We start from the raw sequence: 15,199 nt of genomic DNA on the forward strand, positions 1-15,199 counted from the left end.
AAATTCATAAATTAAAAGTTTCAGACTTTTACAGGCAAAGCAAATGTGTGTCATCAGAATTAGACAAGACAGAATTTTAGAAAAGACTTTGTCCTATGACACACTTTTAAAGGCCGCCTCCCACACATTATTACATAATAGTGCACTTCTCATCTCCACAGTTGTGGCCTGAGCTTTTTCTTTCAGCTGCCCATGTCCATATTTTGAATATTTTGCATCTGATCAATTATAGAGCCCTTTTCCTCCTCCTGTGGGGCATTTCTTCGTTCATGAAGAAACTGATCTTTGTAAATACGTTTGGCATTAGGTGATCTTGCTCTATTTAGCTGAGCTATAATTCCATTGACTTTCAAAATAATGAGAACAGCATGCTCTTTTAAAACCTATTTGTTTTTCAGAATCAAGGCTCATTTAAGACAAAATATATATATATTTTTTGGATTAGGAATATTATGTTTGGCATAATAATGAACAAATATTATAATGATATAGTCAAAAAAATAATGTATTTTTATATTTAAAAGTGCATACATTAAATGTCATGATTATCGATTAGTGTGTAGATATTGGCCATATCTCAGCCAACATACTTTGAGTTTACTTAGTTTAGCACCCAATCACAATTTGATTAGGATATAAGAAAATAAGGGACAGAATAAAAAGAAAGCATAATATAAAGATAATGTTGATCATAGCAATGCATGGAGATTATATAATGCATATATTGTTACATTTCCATTTCACTATCAATTAAAAGATTTAAACAAATCATTCATTAAGTTTTTTTGGAATTAGCCATTCTGATTTCCATCCATTTTATTTATTGCCATCATAACTTTCCATCTCAAAGAATCTTACTGAAACAGATGTTTAATCATCATGAAATCATTGTTGAATCACACTGAATGAAAATTACCCATCAGTGCTTTTGAAAGCTCAGTTTCCAGTCCGACAGACTCAGCACTGTGGGAGGTTAAGCCACTATTTTATGACTTGATCTCTTGCCACAATCTCTCCGGCACTCCAGGAGCTGACCGCATGCACTGGCAGGTTTTGCATGCATCTCTACAAACTGATGCTATTTATATGCTGCTTAAGTACCATCAGTCAGGGACAGAAATAACTAACTTCAGCATCATTGTGCTCACTGGCAGGAATTCCCTTGCATGTACTCTCACCTTTGGAAGTCGATATTTGTCTCTAAAACACGTCCTCAAACAAGCCCTCTCTGCCTTCCTTGCAGCAAATTCTGAATCTCTCTCCATCCTTTTTTTTCCAAACAAGCAGGTGATGTACAGAATATGAGAAAAGCACATGGAATTAGAACAGAAAATAAACAGGCAAATAAAACCATCAGCAGTCAAGAATTATAACAAGAGAATGTTGTTATAAAAAAAACGCCATTGCAACAGTGCACATAACATATCATTTAATAGGGAATATAATTTGCTTTTTTATCTCCACGTATACTAAAAGTTTAAAATAGAATTTGGTGGGGAAACTTTGGCAATATGTTTTAAAATGGTTGGGTGCTGTATTTCAATGCATTCTGTGGTAGAGTAAATCATCTTTTTTTTTTCTATCCTCACAATTTACAAAGTATTGCTCATTATATAGCTGTTTATTGTCATTTACCAACTGACTACTGCAATGAACATTGACACAAGAACTGTAACTATTATACTGTATATATTTCACTTTCACATATTCAGTATATTAAGTATTTAAGTTGTTATTTTGAATGTATGAGATTTGCTTCTGGTATTCCAGGCATCACGAGCCATTTTGCAAGTTGTTCCTGCTTCTTCAACTGGCTAATCACAATGAATGTGAACAGATGATCTTTTAAACAGAAAGAAATACTTCAACTTCTATCAAAGTAAATCCAATGAGAGGCTTTTCAGCATGACAACCCTGCAGACAAGTGGCATCACCAAGAACATCCTGACAATGACCCAGGCCAAAAAAAGGGTAACAATTTTATGCCAAATTTCATGAGCTAGTCTGAGCCCATTATCAGAGAATAGGTTAACTGCACATTTGGTCAGAGACTGGAATGTATCAAAGTGTTTTATGGGTGATTTTCAGGAAATGATACCATTTGTGCCAGAACATATTATTATTATTATAAGATTTAATTTGAAAAGTTTGGGGATACATCACCTTCAATATTCAGACTAGTATTCAACAAATAGTTTTCAACCAGTGAGTCCTAAATATGTACTTACTACTATGACAAATAGAAATATTGTTAACCCTATATGCATAAAACCTCTATAAAGTGCTACATAATTTCAGTCCTGTCAAAGTTTGAAACAAATTTTGTTCCCCCTTGATTGTTATACAGTATATACAGTTATACAGTAATCACAAATGACTGTAATTGGTTCGTCCTGAACAGAAACGAGAAAAGTAACAGTAAATTAAAATAAAAACATATTATATAGTTAAAGTATTTTATAAGTGTTATAATTGCTCAAATGTTTGTCGGGACATTTTTGATTTTCTGAAAGTTGGTAGGGACATGTCCCCATCATCCCTACCTAAATCTACACCTATGGGGTCAAGTATTGAATCATTTCTCAACATGGCAAAAGAACACATTTTAATTACAGGCACTTCAGTGAATACAGAGCATGCCTTTGGTATGGTGTGAATTTGAGGTGTGCCAACAGTTGTCCCAGTGCCTGCTCTATCTCAATAGAAAGGGACATTACAATACAAGCATTGCCAGCATTTGATCAGTCAGGGCTGTGGACACATCCTGACGCTCATGATTAATTTAAAGCAGGAAGCTGCAAGCGTACACCAGTTCTGCTAAGTCACCATGGCTGCAGTATAGAGAGGTGGGGTGGGGGGCTGTCTCCGGGGACTTGCTTGAGAAAAAGATACACCGAAAGAGATGCTTCACACCAGCCGCATACAGCAGAGCTGCAGGGAAACAATGCTGTTCACCATGGCTCATGCTATGCATCTCATCTTGCTGCTTCTCTACTGTGATGGGATTAATACAGGTATGTGCCTGGGTGGTTGCATTGTTTAAAATGCATAAGTATTGTGCAGTGTAACATTTGCACATTGCACATTTTTTTGTTATCGTCCAGCTTTGACATCATGACCTTGTTGCCAGTTAGGCTGAGTTGAATTTCCTGACCGATCTCAGTGTTTCTGAGGAATGTGAAATTAACTGTAATATACAATTACCACGTAAATTTAGAAAGAACAGACAATGCTCATTGACCTTTTTTAGTCAGCAATTGAACATGAAAGTCAACTAATGATGAAACGCACTCCTTTTTGAAAGGCTTCATTAAATACAAATAAAGACGTAAATATGTTCAAATATATTTTTGTGATCGGTTTGTGGTTCAGTATAACAGCAGTGCAAACATTTCAGTTTAATAATAAAAAAAAAAAAAAAAGCCTAAATTAAATGTATCATTTTGGGCACCCAAATGAAAACAATAACAATGTATCTAGTTTTTAAATGAAACTTGAATGAAGAAAACAAGACAGATAATAACAGTAAATTATGCATAACTACATGTAACTAACCCTAATCCAAACCCTAACCCTAGCCATAAACCTGTAGTAAGTACATGTTGTTAATTAATATTACACATTACTTACCTGTGTAATTACACTGTAACAAGGACGCTAAAATAAAGTGTTACCTTAATGGCTTCTTTTTTTCAGTGACAACCCCATCCCCAAAGTTTAATCCTGTGACTACAGTACAGAGAGCTGTGTCAAAAGGTAGGCCTACATATTACCCTGCCATATCTTACTAGTATGCATTTGACATCAACAGCATGATAAACAAGTGCAAATTTGGTCACCATCTTGTGATAAAGTAATCCAAATTGCTGTATTACTAGAGATAAAAATACAATATAGCCAAAATAATAACAATGAAAAGGTTTGTTTTGCTGATCAGGTAACAATCTCTCGGCATACAGGTCAAAGTCATGCTATTATTGAAGAGGTTGCTATCCTGACACCCCAATATATAGAACTTTTATGTAACCTAACTGATACACCAAATAACCCCCCCTTCATTACTGGCTATTGGACAAAAGATGGACAAGAAATTGAAAACTCAGAAGAAACTGTATATAGAAACAATGAGCAGTATGTCCTTAAAAAGAAGTAAGTATGTGAAGTGTGTCTTTTATAGAAATGAAATATATGTGTAATTTACATCAAATATAAAAAAACAGTGGGGTGCAAAAGATCAATAGTGAAAATGCTATTTTGCAATCTTTTAATGCACTACAGATGTTTTCATTACAATGTATATTATCAGCATAACCATTTGAACAAATGGTTGAATTTTGGTCACAAATAAACACACTTTATTAGTGACCAAACAAGCTAAATTTATGACATTGACCATGTTAACTCCTTTGAACAAAAGGTCAGATTTATTCACTGTCCTTGAAGCACCCAAGATGCTCTTTGAAACGCCTAGAAATCGTGCTGGATAACATGATCATCAGGTTTTGTACAAACTTGTGAAGTTCATGTCAGTTTGAGTGCATGCTGTCATAAAAGCAAAAGAGGGACACACCAAATAAAACAATTCAAGTACATTTCTCAACTTTTTATTCATATTGTTATGTTGATAATATACAGTTATTTGAAATAAATGTTTTTGTATTCAATTATAAAAAGTACAAACTAGAAGCATTTTCATGTTCTATTAGATTTTGCACCATGCTGTATGTACTGAACATTAAAATAACACAAAACATGTTGTACTGTACTGTACATTGTTTAACTTTCTTCATAGTTTCAGTATACAAGCCAGAGACCTTGGAAATTATTCATGCATCTTCAGAGAAAATGAGGCCCAAGTAACATTTATTTTAGATGGTATGTTAAAATAAAATATACTGTATACATGCTTGTCAAATATACAGTCAATCTTATGCACAGCTTGTGTTGTCTTTAAAGGGGTTAGAACTGATCAAATTTACCCATGTGATAGATTTGAAAGGTAACCCTAATATTTTTGCTTTTTCCTGCAAGTTCCTGCAATGAAAGACAAACGAGACAAGCCGGTAGTGAGCTATATTGGAGATTCGGTTGTACTTGAGTGTAAACTCAAACACTTACCAAAGACATGGAACTGGTACAAAACAAATTACACTGGAAAGGTGAATCAGGAATGAGGATCATGGCTTGTTGAACTGATCATGGTTTGGAACATGATGGCATTGCCTATGCAAACACTTTACCACCACAATATATTTAATATAAAAAAGGAATTATTCATCTCATTAAATGCTTTGTTTCTTCACAGGAGCTAATCAATGTTACTGCCAGCCCTCTGAACTACAAGATTGTTACTAATGGAAATGAAACAAAACTGACTGTACTGAATCTGACTGAGGAAGATTCTGGGAAGTACATATGCAGTGCTGAGTTTGATATCAAACCCAGTGAGTCTTATGTGGAACTGAAGGTCTTGTCTTACATGGAGCCCCTCAAACCCTTCCTGGCCATAGCGGCTGAGGTCATCATCCTGGTTACACTGATTTTGCTTTGCGAAAGGTGTAACAAGCGGCAACATAACAGCTCGGCGTTGACAGGTACAGTACACAACAAGATTTGTGCAGAAGAAATATATCAGGAGTAAACCTTATATTGAGCTGTTACAAATGACTCAAAATTAACATGATTTATCCATTTGCAGAGAATGAAGCCTACTCTGAACAAACCAGTAAACTGTAAGTATGTTTTCAGATGCATATGATTTAGTGCATGATTTTACACTAAATGTCAAAAGTTTGGACATTCATCCTTTATTGTACTTAAAGTCACTCATTCTTTACAGTTACTGTTTTATACTTTTTAGAATAGAAGTTCCTGTAGTTGCTGGCCAGAGTTCAGTTTCCAATCCAACTCATCAAAATAATAATAATAAAAAAATAAAAAAAATACTTTGTGAAGAACTTCCATACATAGGCACAATTTTTAGTCAAAAGTCTTGAAGTGGTTATTACATACACTACATGGCCATAAGTGTGTGGACACCATATGTGCTTGATAAACATTTGATTTCAAAACCTTAGGCATCAATTTCCCCCTTTGATGTAATAACAGCTTCCACTCTTTTGGGAAGTCTTTCCACTATACTGTATGTATTAACATGGCTGCAGGGATTTGCTGTCATTCAGACACAAGGCTATCAGTGAGGTCAGGAGCTGATGTTGGCCGATGGGGCCTGACTTACAGTTGCTGTTCCAGTTCACCCCAAAAGTGATCAGTGGGGTTCAGGTCTGGGCTTTGTGCAGGCCAGTCAATTTCTTCCACGCCAGACACAGTAATCCATTTCTTTATGGACCTCACTTTGTTCACTGGGACATTGTCATGCTGGAACAGAAAAGGGCTATCCCCAAACAGTTGCCACAAATTTGTAAGCACACAAAGCCCAAGCCGTTACATAAAGAAACATTAAGATTTTTCTTTACTGGATTTAATGGAGTAACCAAATTCGTTAATTAGAAGGGGGTGTCCACAAACTTTTGGCCATATAGTGTACATTCAGTGTGTCCAAATTTTTGACTGGTACTGTGTATTTGGTAAAATCTGAAATAGTTACACACCTCAAGTTAAATCCAAATTTACCAAACACCGAGTACTTGGAATAGATTAGAAAGTGGAAATGATGTTGCACATTTCTGTTCTACTTCTAGCACTCATGATGAGAGTAATGGAGTGGAAAGCACCACAGCAAGACAAAGAAAACTTAAGGAATGACATTAAAATGTTAAAATAATCTTTTAAAAAAGGTGTGACTGTGTATACTTTAACCTTTTCTACACTGCTTTCAAATCTTGTGGTTTTAATTGTAAAAGCAATAAGTTTTTTTTGAAAACCTAATTGTCAAAGCAATATCTATTTACACGTAAATAAGAGCATAAAATGAAAGTATTACGCATGTTTTCATAATCATTAATGTTGTGTTGTTGTTAATGGTTCAGACTGACTTACAAAATGCAAATGAAGCAGACATTTCCCCAGTCAGCAGTGGAAAGAACAGAATGGTATTGTTCATATGGACTTTTTTTTGGACATAACTTTAACAATAAAGGTCAACTAATTATGAAACGACTCCTTGTCTGAAGGCCTCATTAAATATAAATGAATCATTTATTGTGATCTGTTGGTTGTTCAGTAAAACATGAGTAAACCTTACAGTTTTATTGAAATGTAATTCTATTTTCAGCAACCAAACCTAAACATCACAACTACTTACAATATCTAGTTGCAAAAAGCGGTGTTCAATTTCTTTTCATTATTTAAATATTTAACCCAATTCCACTTTCAATTGAATAGATAACTGTAATACATTTGAACATCTGCAGACCACAAACAAAGATTCTTTCTTTCATATCTGAAAGTGAAAGTGGAAAGATTTAGAGTAAAAAAAGTACTTAAATATTGTTGTTTCTCACCCACACTGATTATATCTCTGGATTTAACCACTGGAGTCTTATGGATTACTTCTCTGTTTCCTTTATGTGATTTTTGGAGTTACAAAAGTCGGATCACCATTCACTTGCATTGTATGGACCTACAGAACTGAGATATTCTTCTAAAAATCTTTGTTTGTGTTCTGCTAAAGTAAGTCTGGTGGCCTGTCCCTTTAATCTGTTCAAGTAGTCCAATATAGGCTAAATAGCATGAGATTGGGGCAGGACAAACTGTAATTAGCTGTTTAGATTAGGGCAGTGGTAGCTCAGCGGTTAAGGCTCTGGGTTACTGATCAGAAGGTCGGGGGTTCAAGCCCCAGCACTGCCAAGATGCCACTGTTGGGCCCTTGAGCAAGGCCCTTAACCCTATCTGCTCCAGGGGCGCCGTATCATGGCTGACCCTGCACTCTGACCCCAGCCTAGCTGGGATATGTGAAAAAGAAGAATTTCACCGTATATGTGCAAATGTATAATGTGTGATAAATAAAGAAAATTATTAATATAATTATTAATTATAATTATTAAAATTATTAATTATTATTATTAATTATTAGTGGAGAAATTATTAGTTTGTCTGAATAATGGCGTAGGGCCCAAAGCAGAAAGGGGCTTTGAGTATTTGGGGAACCTGTACTTTGCAGTTCAGTTTGGTGCTGCTAACTTCAAGTCAACAAGACACATCTGCATATATTATGTTTATTGACACTCAGAACAAACATAACAAACGTACTCAAACAAGCTCAGCATACATTTCTATACTTCTGCATTTTCAATTTTTTGGCTTGTTTAATAAAAACCGAACAAGCAGCTTAAGAACGGCATCATTCCAGCCCACCACGTCTCCGTCTGTGACTCTCTCATATAACCTCATGCTTTCTGTGCCCCAGCACAAGTTCTTCCTGGCACTGTTGCTGTCGGTCCTTGGGGTTAAAGCCAGAGTATTGAGCTGGTAGCAGAAAAATGAGAAGTGCTGTCCATCTGTGACGACAGCCTGAGAGACGAACGGCCTGCTCACATCCTCTTCACTCCAAAATCCTTTACAAAACAAAAAGTGTTTATGGTTATAGATTAGAGGGAAGCATGAATTTGAGCATAATCGGTAAGCTGCCTATATCGCCCCATTCAGTTTGAATGAAGTGTATTGTACATCTTAACTTGAACCAGGACAACTCCTGCTTTTCTTACTTCACACATTGTTTCAAAGCAGCTTTAGAGAAAATTATGCCGTACTGTCTTTCACTCTGAGATGACGTGCAGCTGCAGCTGCTCTCAATTATAATGGTCTCAATTTTTCAATGGCTACGTCTTGAGGAAGTTCCAGAACGACTAACAATGCTTACAGCACCTTTGAATAGACTCCTTATAGCAACAGTGTGATCTAAGACATATAGAAATCCTAACCTTGGTACATAGCTTGTGCCCCTGTCCATGCATACAGACTGGCAATACCATTGGCTCTCAGTGACACCTCGATTTGATCAGAGAGGCCTTTCTTGCTCATTTTGTCCCTGTGGAACCTATCAGGGACCATGTGAAACTGTGTGTGGCCATAACAGCATGGATCTTCCAGTTTGGCACCTGTGGGGTGACAAAGGAAATAACATTCCGCACCTTTAACATAACTTTTTGGACATATTTAAAACTGATGGTTTAATCTCAGATATTTTACTTTGTAATAGGTAAAAACAATATATGCAGAATCACTAGAATCTTGAGATTTCTGAAGATAAATTTTGGGGACAAACAAACCTGTGAAGATGTTGTTGTCATACTGTCTCCTGAACAGAGGTAGAAGGTCAGGTGCGGAATGGATTACAGGAACTTCAGCAGAGATGTCTGTCTCCAGAGGAACGAACTGCAGGAAATGAGATAATTTTACTATTAATCGCCTATCAAGTGTTGAAGGAAAATTCCAGGTTCAGTACAAGTTAAGCTCAATCGACAGCATTTGTGGCATATGTTGTGTAGTGGAAAAATACAATTTAAACTCAGTGTGCTCATATGTTGATTGAAAATGCTTAACACTTTTATAGCTTTAAATGGAAGCAGCCATTACTTCTTCATGTGACTCATGTACTGACCTTTCCTTGACTGTCTTTGTATATGTGTGTGTCTGAACATATGTGGCAACTTGTTTCACAAATTGTAACGGACAAAGCGTTCTTCTGTCTGTGCACGTAATACACAAGCCATCACATTATAATCTAGCTGCAGCAAACGTGCACGAGGGACGAGCATCCCCGCGCCAGAGTGTGCATCAGCCAGGTGCAGTTTCAATCTCTCCCACTTCACGCGACTCATAGAAGCGACGCTGACCACACAGAGAAATGCCATTTTCTGAGTTTATGACCCACTTCCTTATTATTTGAACTTTTAAGTTAACCTTTTTAGATGCTCTGACATGCAGGTTTTGCTTAAGTGGAATGCCAGATCCGATTCTGCTTTATTTCACGATGACAGTGCTTCTGTATTTGCTTATTATGTGTTTTTGCATTATAATTTCCTCATACTTTACGATCTACATTACCTGAAGCTTTTTGGAAAGTTTAGAGTGCGTCTGGACTGTGAGATGTTTTCTTCCTCTCCTCAGTCAGGTGCAAACTGCAGTGCTGCTCTCACGCACCATCATTGCAGTTTTATATGAAAATTTTGGTGACAATTTGTTATTGTCGATGTTGTCGATAACGTCAACTAATCGTTTCAGCCCTACTTACAATGGAAGTGAATGGGGACAATGAAAGTGAATGTGGCCAATTTTTGGTGGGTTTAAACAGAAATGTGAAGATTATAATTTTATAAAAGCACTTACATTAATTCACATTAATTCTTCTGTTAAAACTTGTGTATTATTTGAGCTGTAAAGTTGTTTAAATTGTAATTTTTACAGTCGTTTTAGGGGTTGTTGACATTGCATCATCATAGTAACAAAGTTATAAAATATATAACTTTACACAGAAAAGGTTAGTAAGTGATTTTATCACATATCGTGTTTACACACATATCATTTATGTCTTGTGGCTTTACTTATAAAAAAGTATTTTAACGTTGTAAAATTGGCCCCCATTCACTTCTATTGTAAGTGCATCAGTGTAAACCAGATTTTTGCTTTTTTTAAAGAAAAGGAGGGATGAGTCAAAATAATTTTTTGTGGTCATCAACATTAGGCCACAAATGCTGTCAGTTGAGCTTAACTTTTATTGAACTCTGAACATTCCTTTAATGCCACTTCTTTTCATCTTACAAAGTTCTGTAACTGCAAAATGAACACAGACTGCTAAACCATGTTTAATTTTAAAACACTGTCTTTAGTAATGGTTAAAATCTGCATAAGGGTCAATGATATGATGCTCATTTTTTGTCCAGACCTATTAAGTTATTCAAAAATTAAAAATGCAATTCACACAAAACAGTTACTTGAATACACCTCTAGTATGAGAAATATGTTTTCAATTTTGCGAGTTATTATATTTTATATATATTTGTACATTATATTTTATATATGACATATATAATATATACACTTAAGCTGAATTTAAAAATGCATAAATTCCTTTGCATTTGAGAACAAAACATCAAACCAATTTGCATTTATTGTAAAGAAAGATAACATAAGCACACTTTTCAAGCAGAACATTTGACAAAAAGAAGCTTGCTACATTTTAAATTATAAAACAAAAGCTATATGGTTTAAAATTAAGGCAAAAAGTTATTTGGACACTTGATAATGGCTTCATTAAAGATTACAAGTATTTTGGTTTGTAATCGGTTCGTTCGCAGAACTTCTTGGCAACGTCTGGGCAGAGTATCAGCAAGTTTCTGTAAAAGTAGCGGTGAAAGCCTCCTCCAGGTTTCAGCCACCAAAGCTTTCGGTTCATCCACACTAGAACATGACGATCTGACATTTTCTTCTCCATTGCGTCCCATAGGTGCTCTTTAGGGTTTAGGTCTGGGCTCTGGTAGGGCCATTCTAGGACCTTAATATTCCTTTCTTTTTTTGCTAAGTATTCTTTGAAAGAGCCACATGTGTCTTAAACTCTTCACTGATTTCTGTAAGTTTGCATCCAGATTTTTCTGTACACTTCAGAGTTCATGTTTCCACCAATGAACACAAGCTGATTGACACCACTGTAAGAGAAACAGCCCCAGACTCTGAAGTTTCGACCTTGTGCTTTCCAGTACCCTTAGTGCAGTGTGGCTAGAATTCTTCCCCTGCCTTTCTCCACACAAATACTCATTTTGCCATCAGATCCATGCAGGTTCAATCTGGAGTCATGTGATAAGACAGTTCTCCAAAAGCTGCTGTCTTTCTGCGCATGTTATTTTGCCAATTTCATCCTGGCTTTCTTATTCTTGAAGGTAATGAACGGTTTTCGCCGCATACCTATGTGCCCATAATCATTGATCCTGTTTCGAATGGTCAGTGAACGAAGTTAAATCTGGTAATTCTCATTGATGTTTGAGGCAATCCGCAACTGTTTCTCTTGATTTTACTCACAATTATCCAGTCCATTCTGCTGGTTGTCTTTCTGGATCTGACTGTGCACTTTCTGTTCTCATTCACAAGTCCTTCACCACTTCACACAAGATTTTCACCACAGCTTTTACAGAAACTTGTTGATTCTCTGTCCAGATGTTGTCAAGAAGCTCTGTGAATGAAAGGATTGCAAACTAAAAACTTTAGTGAAGCCATTATAAAGTGTCCAAAAAAATGTTTGTCTTAATTTTAAACCATATATTGGTTGTTTTATTTTGTAAAATGTAGCAAGCTTCTTTTTGTCAAATGTTCTGCTTGAAAAGTGTGCTTATGTTATCTTTCTTTACAATAAATGCAAACTGGTTTGATGTTTTGTTCTCAAATGCAAAGGAATTTATGCATTTTAAGTTCAGCTTAAGCATCCAAATACTTTTCGGGGCCACTGTGTGTGTGTATAATATATACAGTATATATATATATATATATATATATATATTTATATTCTCAAAATATAATAAAGTATTATATAATAAAAATATTATATAATAATATAATAAAAAATAAAAATCTTTAAATCTCTTCTTTTTTCTTTTTTGCAGGCAGATTGTATTTAAAAATATTATTAATATTCGAAAACTTTTGAATATTAATCATTTGACAAGCATAAAACAGAGAGGACCTCTTTAGACTATCACAAGTTTTTTATTTAATGAAAGGGCACATATTGTTCAGGTCAAATGGAGTAACCCTAGGAAAACTTCTTGCTATTTGTCACTTTAATTCATAATATTTGTTTAAAAAATAAAAAATAAAAAAACAAAATAATATATATATATATATATTTGAAAACTTTTTTGAAATTTAACGATTAACTTGTTTACACTCACCAAGTGAATTCAAGATGCAAGGAAAGTATTTTAATACATTTTACTAGATGACATACAACCGCTTGACATAAAAAAATAAAAAAAAAATTTCTACAAGCTAGATATGATACATATATTTTTAAAAATATACAAAATGTTTATAATCTCAGGCAACTTAATTTATCAAGATCCCATAAACAAAACCTTGTATAGTGTTGAGGAACTCTACCTCTTGAAGTTGTTGAGGGATTCTTATCTGGCTGTGTGGTTTATCATCAATCTGGAATCTCATAGGCTCGACCCGTCCACTCCGGTGTCCTCTTGGAATCGTCCTTTCTCCCCTCAACCAGTAAAAACTCACTTTGGGGTCAAAATCTACAAAAATAAATAAACAGGATTGCATCCTCATATCAAACATCCTTATGCAACATTCACACTTTAAACATGACTGGTTATTTTTTGCACGATTGCATGGCACACATTACTGATTGAGAAACCTGTACATTGCTGTAAAGTGGAAATGTGAAGGTCTACTTACCTAAACTGGACAGGCCAAGCACTGGATTTTCTTTGGCCAGAAGGTTTTTCACACCACACACTATGTTCCTTACAAAAGGAGAGACTAAATGCTCTTGCACTTTGTGAGTGACAGGACTCCCTTTCTTCATGTACCAGTGTTCTTGTAAGATGGAGTTGCACACCAGGGATCGAAGCTCAGATAATAACACCGATTCACCCATCACAGGTTTCACCTGCTCCGCACTGTCCCCGGACGGTGCGGTGTAATTCTCGGGCAGACCGCTGAGATATGCAGTTTTAGTGTAGTGTTGATACCATGTGTCCGCATTTAGAGCGAATGTCTGCGGATAAATCACATACTTATCGCGCTGTACGCGCGTGAGCGCTCTGATCTTCTCGTGTGCCGTGCACGAGCGCAGCTGCTCGAAGAATTCAGACACTACACGTCTCTTGGCTGACTTACTTTTCGCGGTCCGGGACGGCAGGATAGGCGGATATAAACTCTCCGCTGTTGAAGCTTGAACATGGACATTTCTGTTACCGGCAAGGGCAACCTGCGCCAAGACGCCATGTTTTCGCCACATGACAAGTTATTCTTCTTCTGTCATTCAGTGTGCGTGCGTGCGCGCGTGCGTGCGTGCGTGCGTGTGTGTGTGTGTGTGTGTGTGTGTGTGTGTACGTGCGTGTTTTACTGCCATCTGCTGGACTGGATAAAAAGAAAATAAGGAGAACACTTCCCGAGCCCTTCCATCAAGCAGTAGCGGCCCGTCAGAGGAGGCAAGGGAGGCTGAGGCTCCTCAAAAATTTATTCAAAATGTACGTAACAACAACAATTAAATTAACAGTTTTAATAAACAGTTGTTTAATCAACTTACCTATTAATCTGTATAACTCAGATGCATATACTATATAAAAAAAAATATGTTTATTTTTTATTTGTATTTTATATGCGTTAGCCCAGGCGAGTTTAATCACTGTAAGAATCGGTATGAATGCCAGAGGAGGCCAACGGCATACAGCCTACTCTCATTAGTAAACTGACCAATCAGAATGGAATGGATTAATGGATTCAAACAACACAACGTCATTGCTTCAGTCCAAAAAGTGACAGAAAAAGGACAAACAGAGTCAAAATGTTTTTACCTCCTTCTGTGTTTATAACCAATCATTATCAGAGGTAACCTGTCAAGCCAAACAGCTTTCAGTACCACATCATCAAGCCTGCTTGTGGTTAATGCAAAGCAACAGGTGATATAAGACTTTCAGATTTAGCCAAAATATCCATGAAATCCAAATTGTTGAAGGATCTTAAAACAGGACTGAACAACAGGATCATACATACCTGTATATCATTTTGGGTAGCTCAGCGAGTAAAGACGCTGACTACCACACCTGGAGTGTGTGGTAGTCAGTTCAAATCCAGGGTGTGCTGAGTGACTTCAGCCAGGTCTCCTAAGCAACCAAATTGGCCTGGTTGCTAGGGAGGGTAGAGTCACATGGGGTAACCTGCTCGTGGTCGCTATAATGTGGCTAGAATAGTGTGAAGTCTCCACACACGCTAGGTCTCCGTGGTAACGCGCTCAACAAGCCACGTGATAAGATGCACAGATTGACGGTCTCAGACGCGGAGGCAACTGAGATTCGTCCTCCGCCACCCGGAATGAGGCGAGTCACTACGCCACCACGTGGACTTAGAGCGCTTTGGGAATTGGGCATTCCAAATTGGGGAGAAAAGGGAATAAAAATACAAATAAATAAATAAAATAAAAAATAAAAAAGTGCTTTTACGAGGAAACAGCTCATCACTTAATGAATTGACCCCCTGTCTGCTAATCTTCAAATTGTTTTACACTAAACAA

General features: G+C 36.4%; 2 protein-coding genes across 2 annotated transcripts; one reads left to right on the forward strand and one right to left on the reverse strand.

Moving 5' to 3' along the window:
- Nucleotides 1-2,856: 2,856 nt before the first annotated feature.
- Nucleotides 2,857-7,096, forward strand: emb (embigin). The gene is made up of 8 exons (XM_051696050.1): nucleotides 2,857-3,014; nucleotides 3,697-3,756; nucleotides 3,960-4,149; nucleotides 4,793-4,875; nucleotides 5,032-5,159; nucleotides 5,306-5,594; nucleotides 5,699-5,732; nucleotides 6,702-7,096. The coding sequence occupies exons 1-8, from the start codon at nucleotides 2,903-2,905 to the stop codon at nucleotides 6,763-6,765; spliced, it is 960 nt and encodes a 319-aa protein (XP_051552010.1). The 5' UTR covers nucleotides 2,857-2,902; the 3' UTR covers nucleotides 6,766-7,096.
- Nucleotides 7,097-8,163: 1,067 nt separating this feature from the next.
- LOC127439822 (39S ribosomal protein S30, mitochondrial-like) lies at nucleotides 8,164-13,947 on the reverse strand. The gene is made up of 5 exons (XM_051696048.1): nucleotides 13,360-13,947; nucleotides 13,051-13,196; nucleotides 9,231-9,336; nucleotides 8,883-9,059; nucleotides 8,164-8,516 (listed from the first exon to the last, which is right to left on the reverse strand). The coding sequence occupies exons 1-5, from the start codon at nucleotides 13,922-13,924 to the stop codon at nucleotides 8,251-8,253; spliced, it is 1,260 nt and encodes a 419-aa protein (XP_051552008.1). The 5' UTR covers nucleotides 13,925-13,947; the 3' UTR covers nucleotides 8,164-8,250.
- Nucleotides 13,948-15,199: the final 1,252 nt, after the last annotated feature.

This window comes from Myxocyprinus asiaticus, chromosome 4 (assembly GCF_019703515.2).
Source record: "Myxocyprinus asiaticus isolate MX2 ecotype Aquarium Trade chromosome 4, UBuf_Myxa_2, whole genome shotgun sequence".
Lineage (NCBI taxonomy): Eukaryota > Metazoa > Chordata > Actinopteri > Cypriniformes > Catostomidae > Myxocyprinus > Myxocyprinus asiaticus.

Excerpts from the sequence above, each read along its gene's own strand:
- emb (XM_051696050.1), top strand. The coding sequence starts at position 2,903 with ATGCTTCACACCAGCCGCATACAGCAGAGCTGCAGGGAAACAATGCTG. Across the intron at positions 3,015-3,696 it reads CTGTGATGGGATTAATACAG|TGACAACCCCATCCCCAAAG; the intron begins GTATGTGCCTGG and ends TCTTTTTTTCAG. Across the intron at positions 5,160-5,305 it reads AAACAAATTACACTGGAAAG|GAGCTAATCAATGTTACTGC; the intron begins GTGAATCAGGAA and ends GTTTCTTCACAG.
- LOC127439822 (XM_051696048.1), bottom strand. The coding sequence starts at position 13,924 with ATGTGGCGAAAACATGGCGTCTTGGCGCAGGTTGCCCTTGCCGGTAAC. Across the intron at positions 9,060-9,230 it reads TGACAACAACATCTTCACAG|GTGCCAAACTGGAAGATCCA; the intron begins GTTTGTTTGTCC and ends GTCACCCCACAG. Across the intron at positions 8,517-8,882 it reads GGCACAAGCTATGTACCAAG|GATTTTGGAGTGAAGAGGAT; the intron begins GTTAGGATTTCT and ends TGTTTTGTAAAG.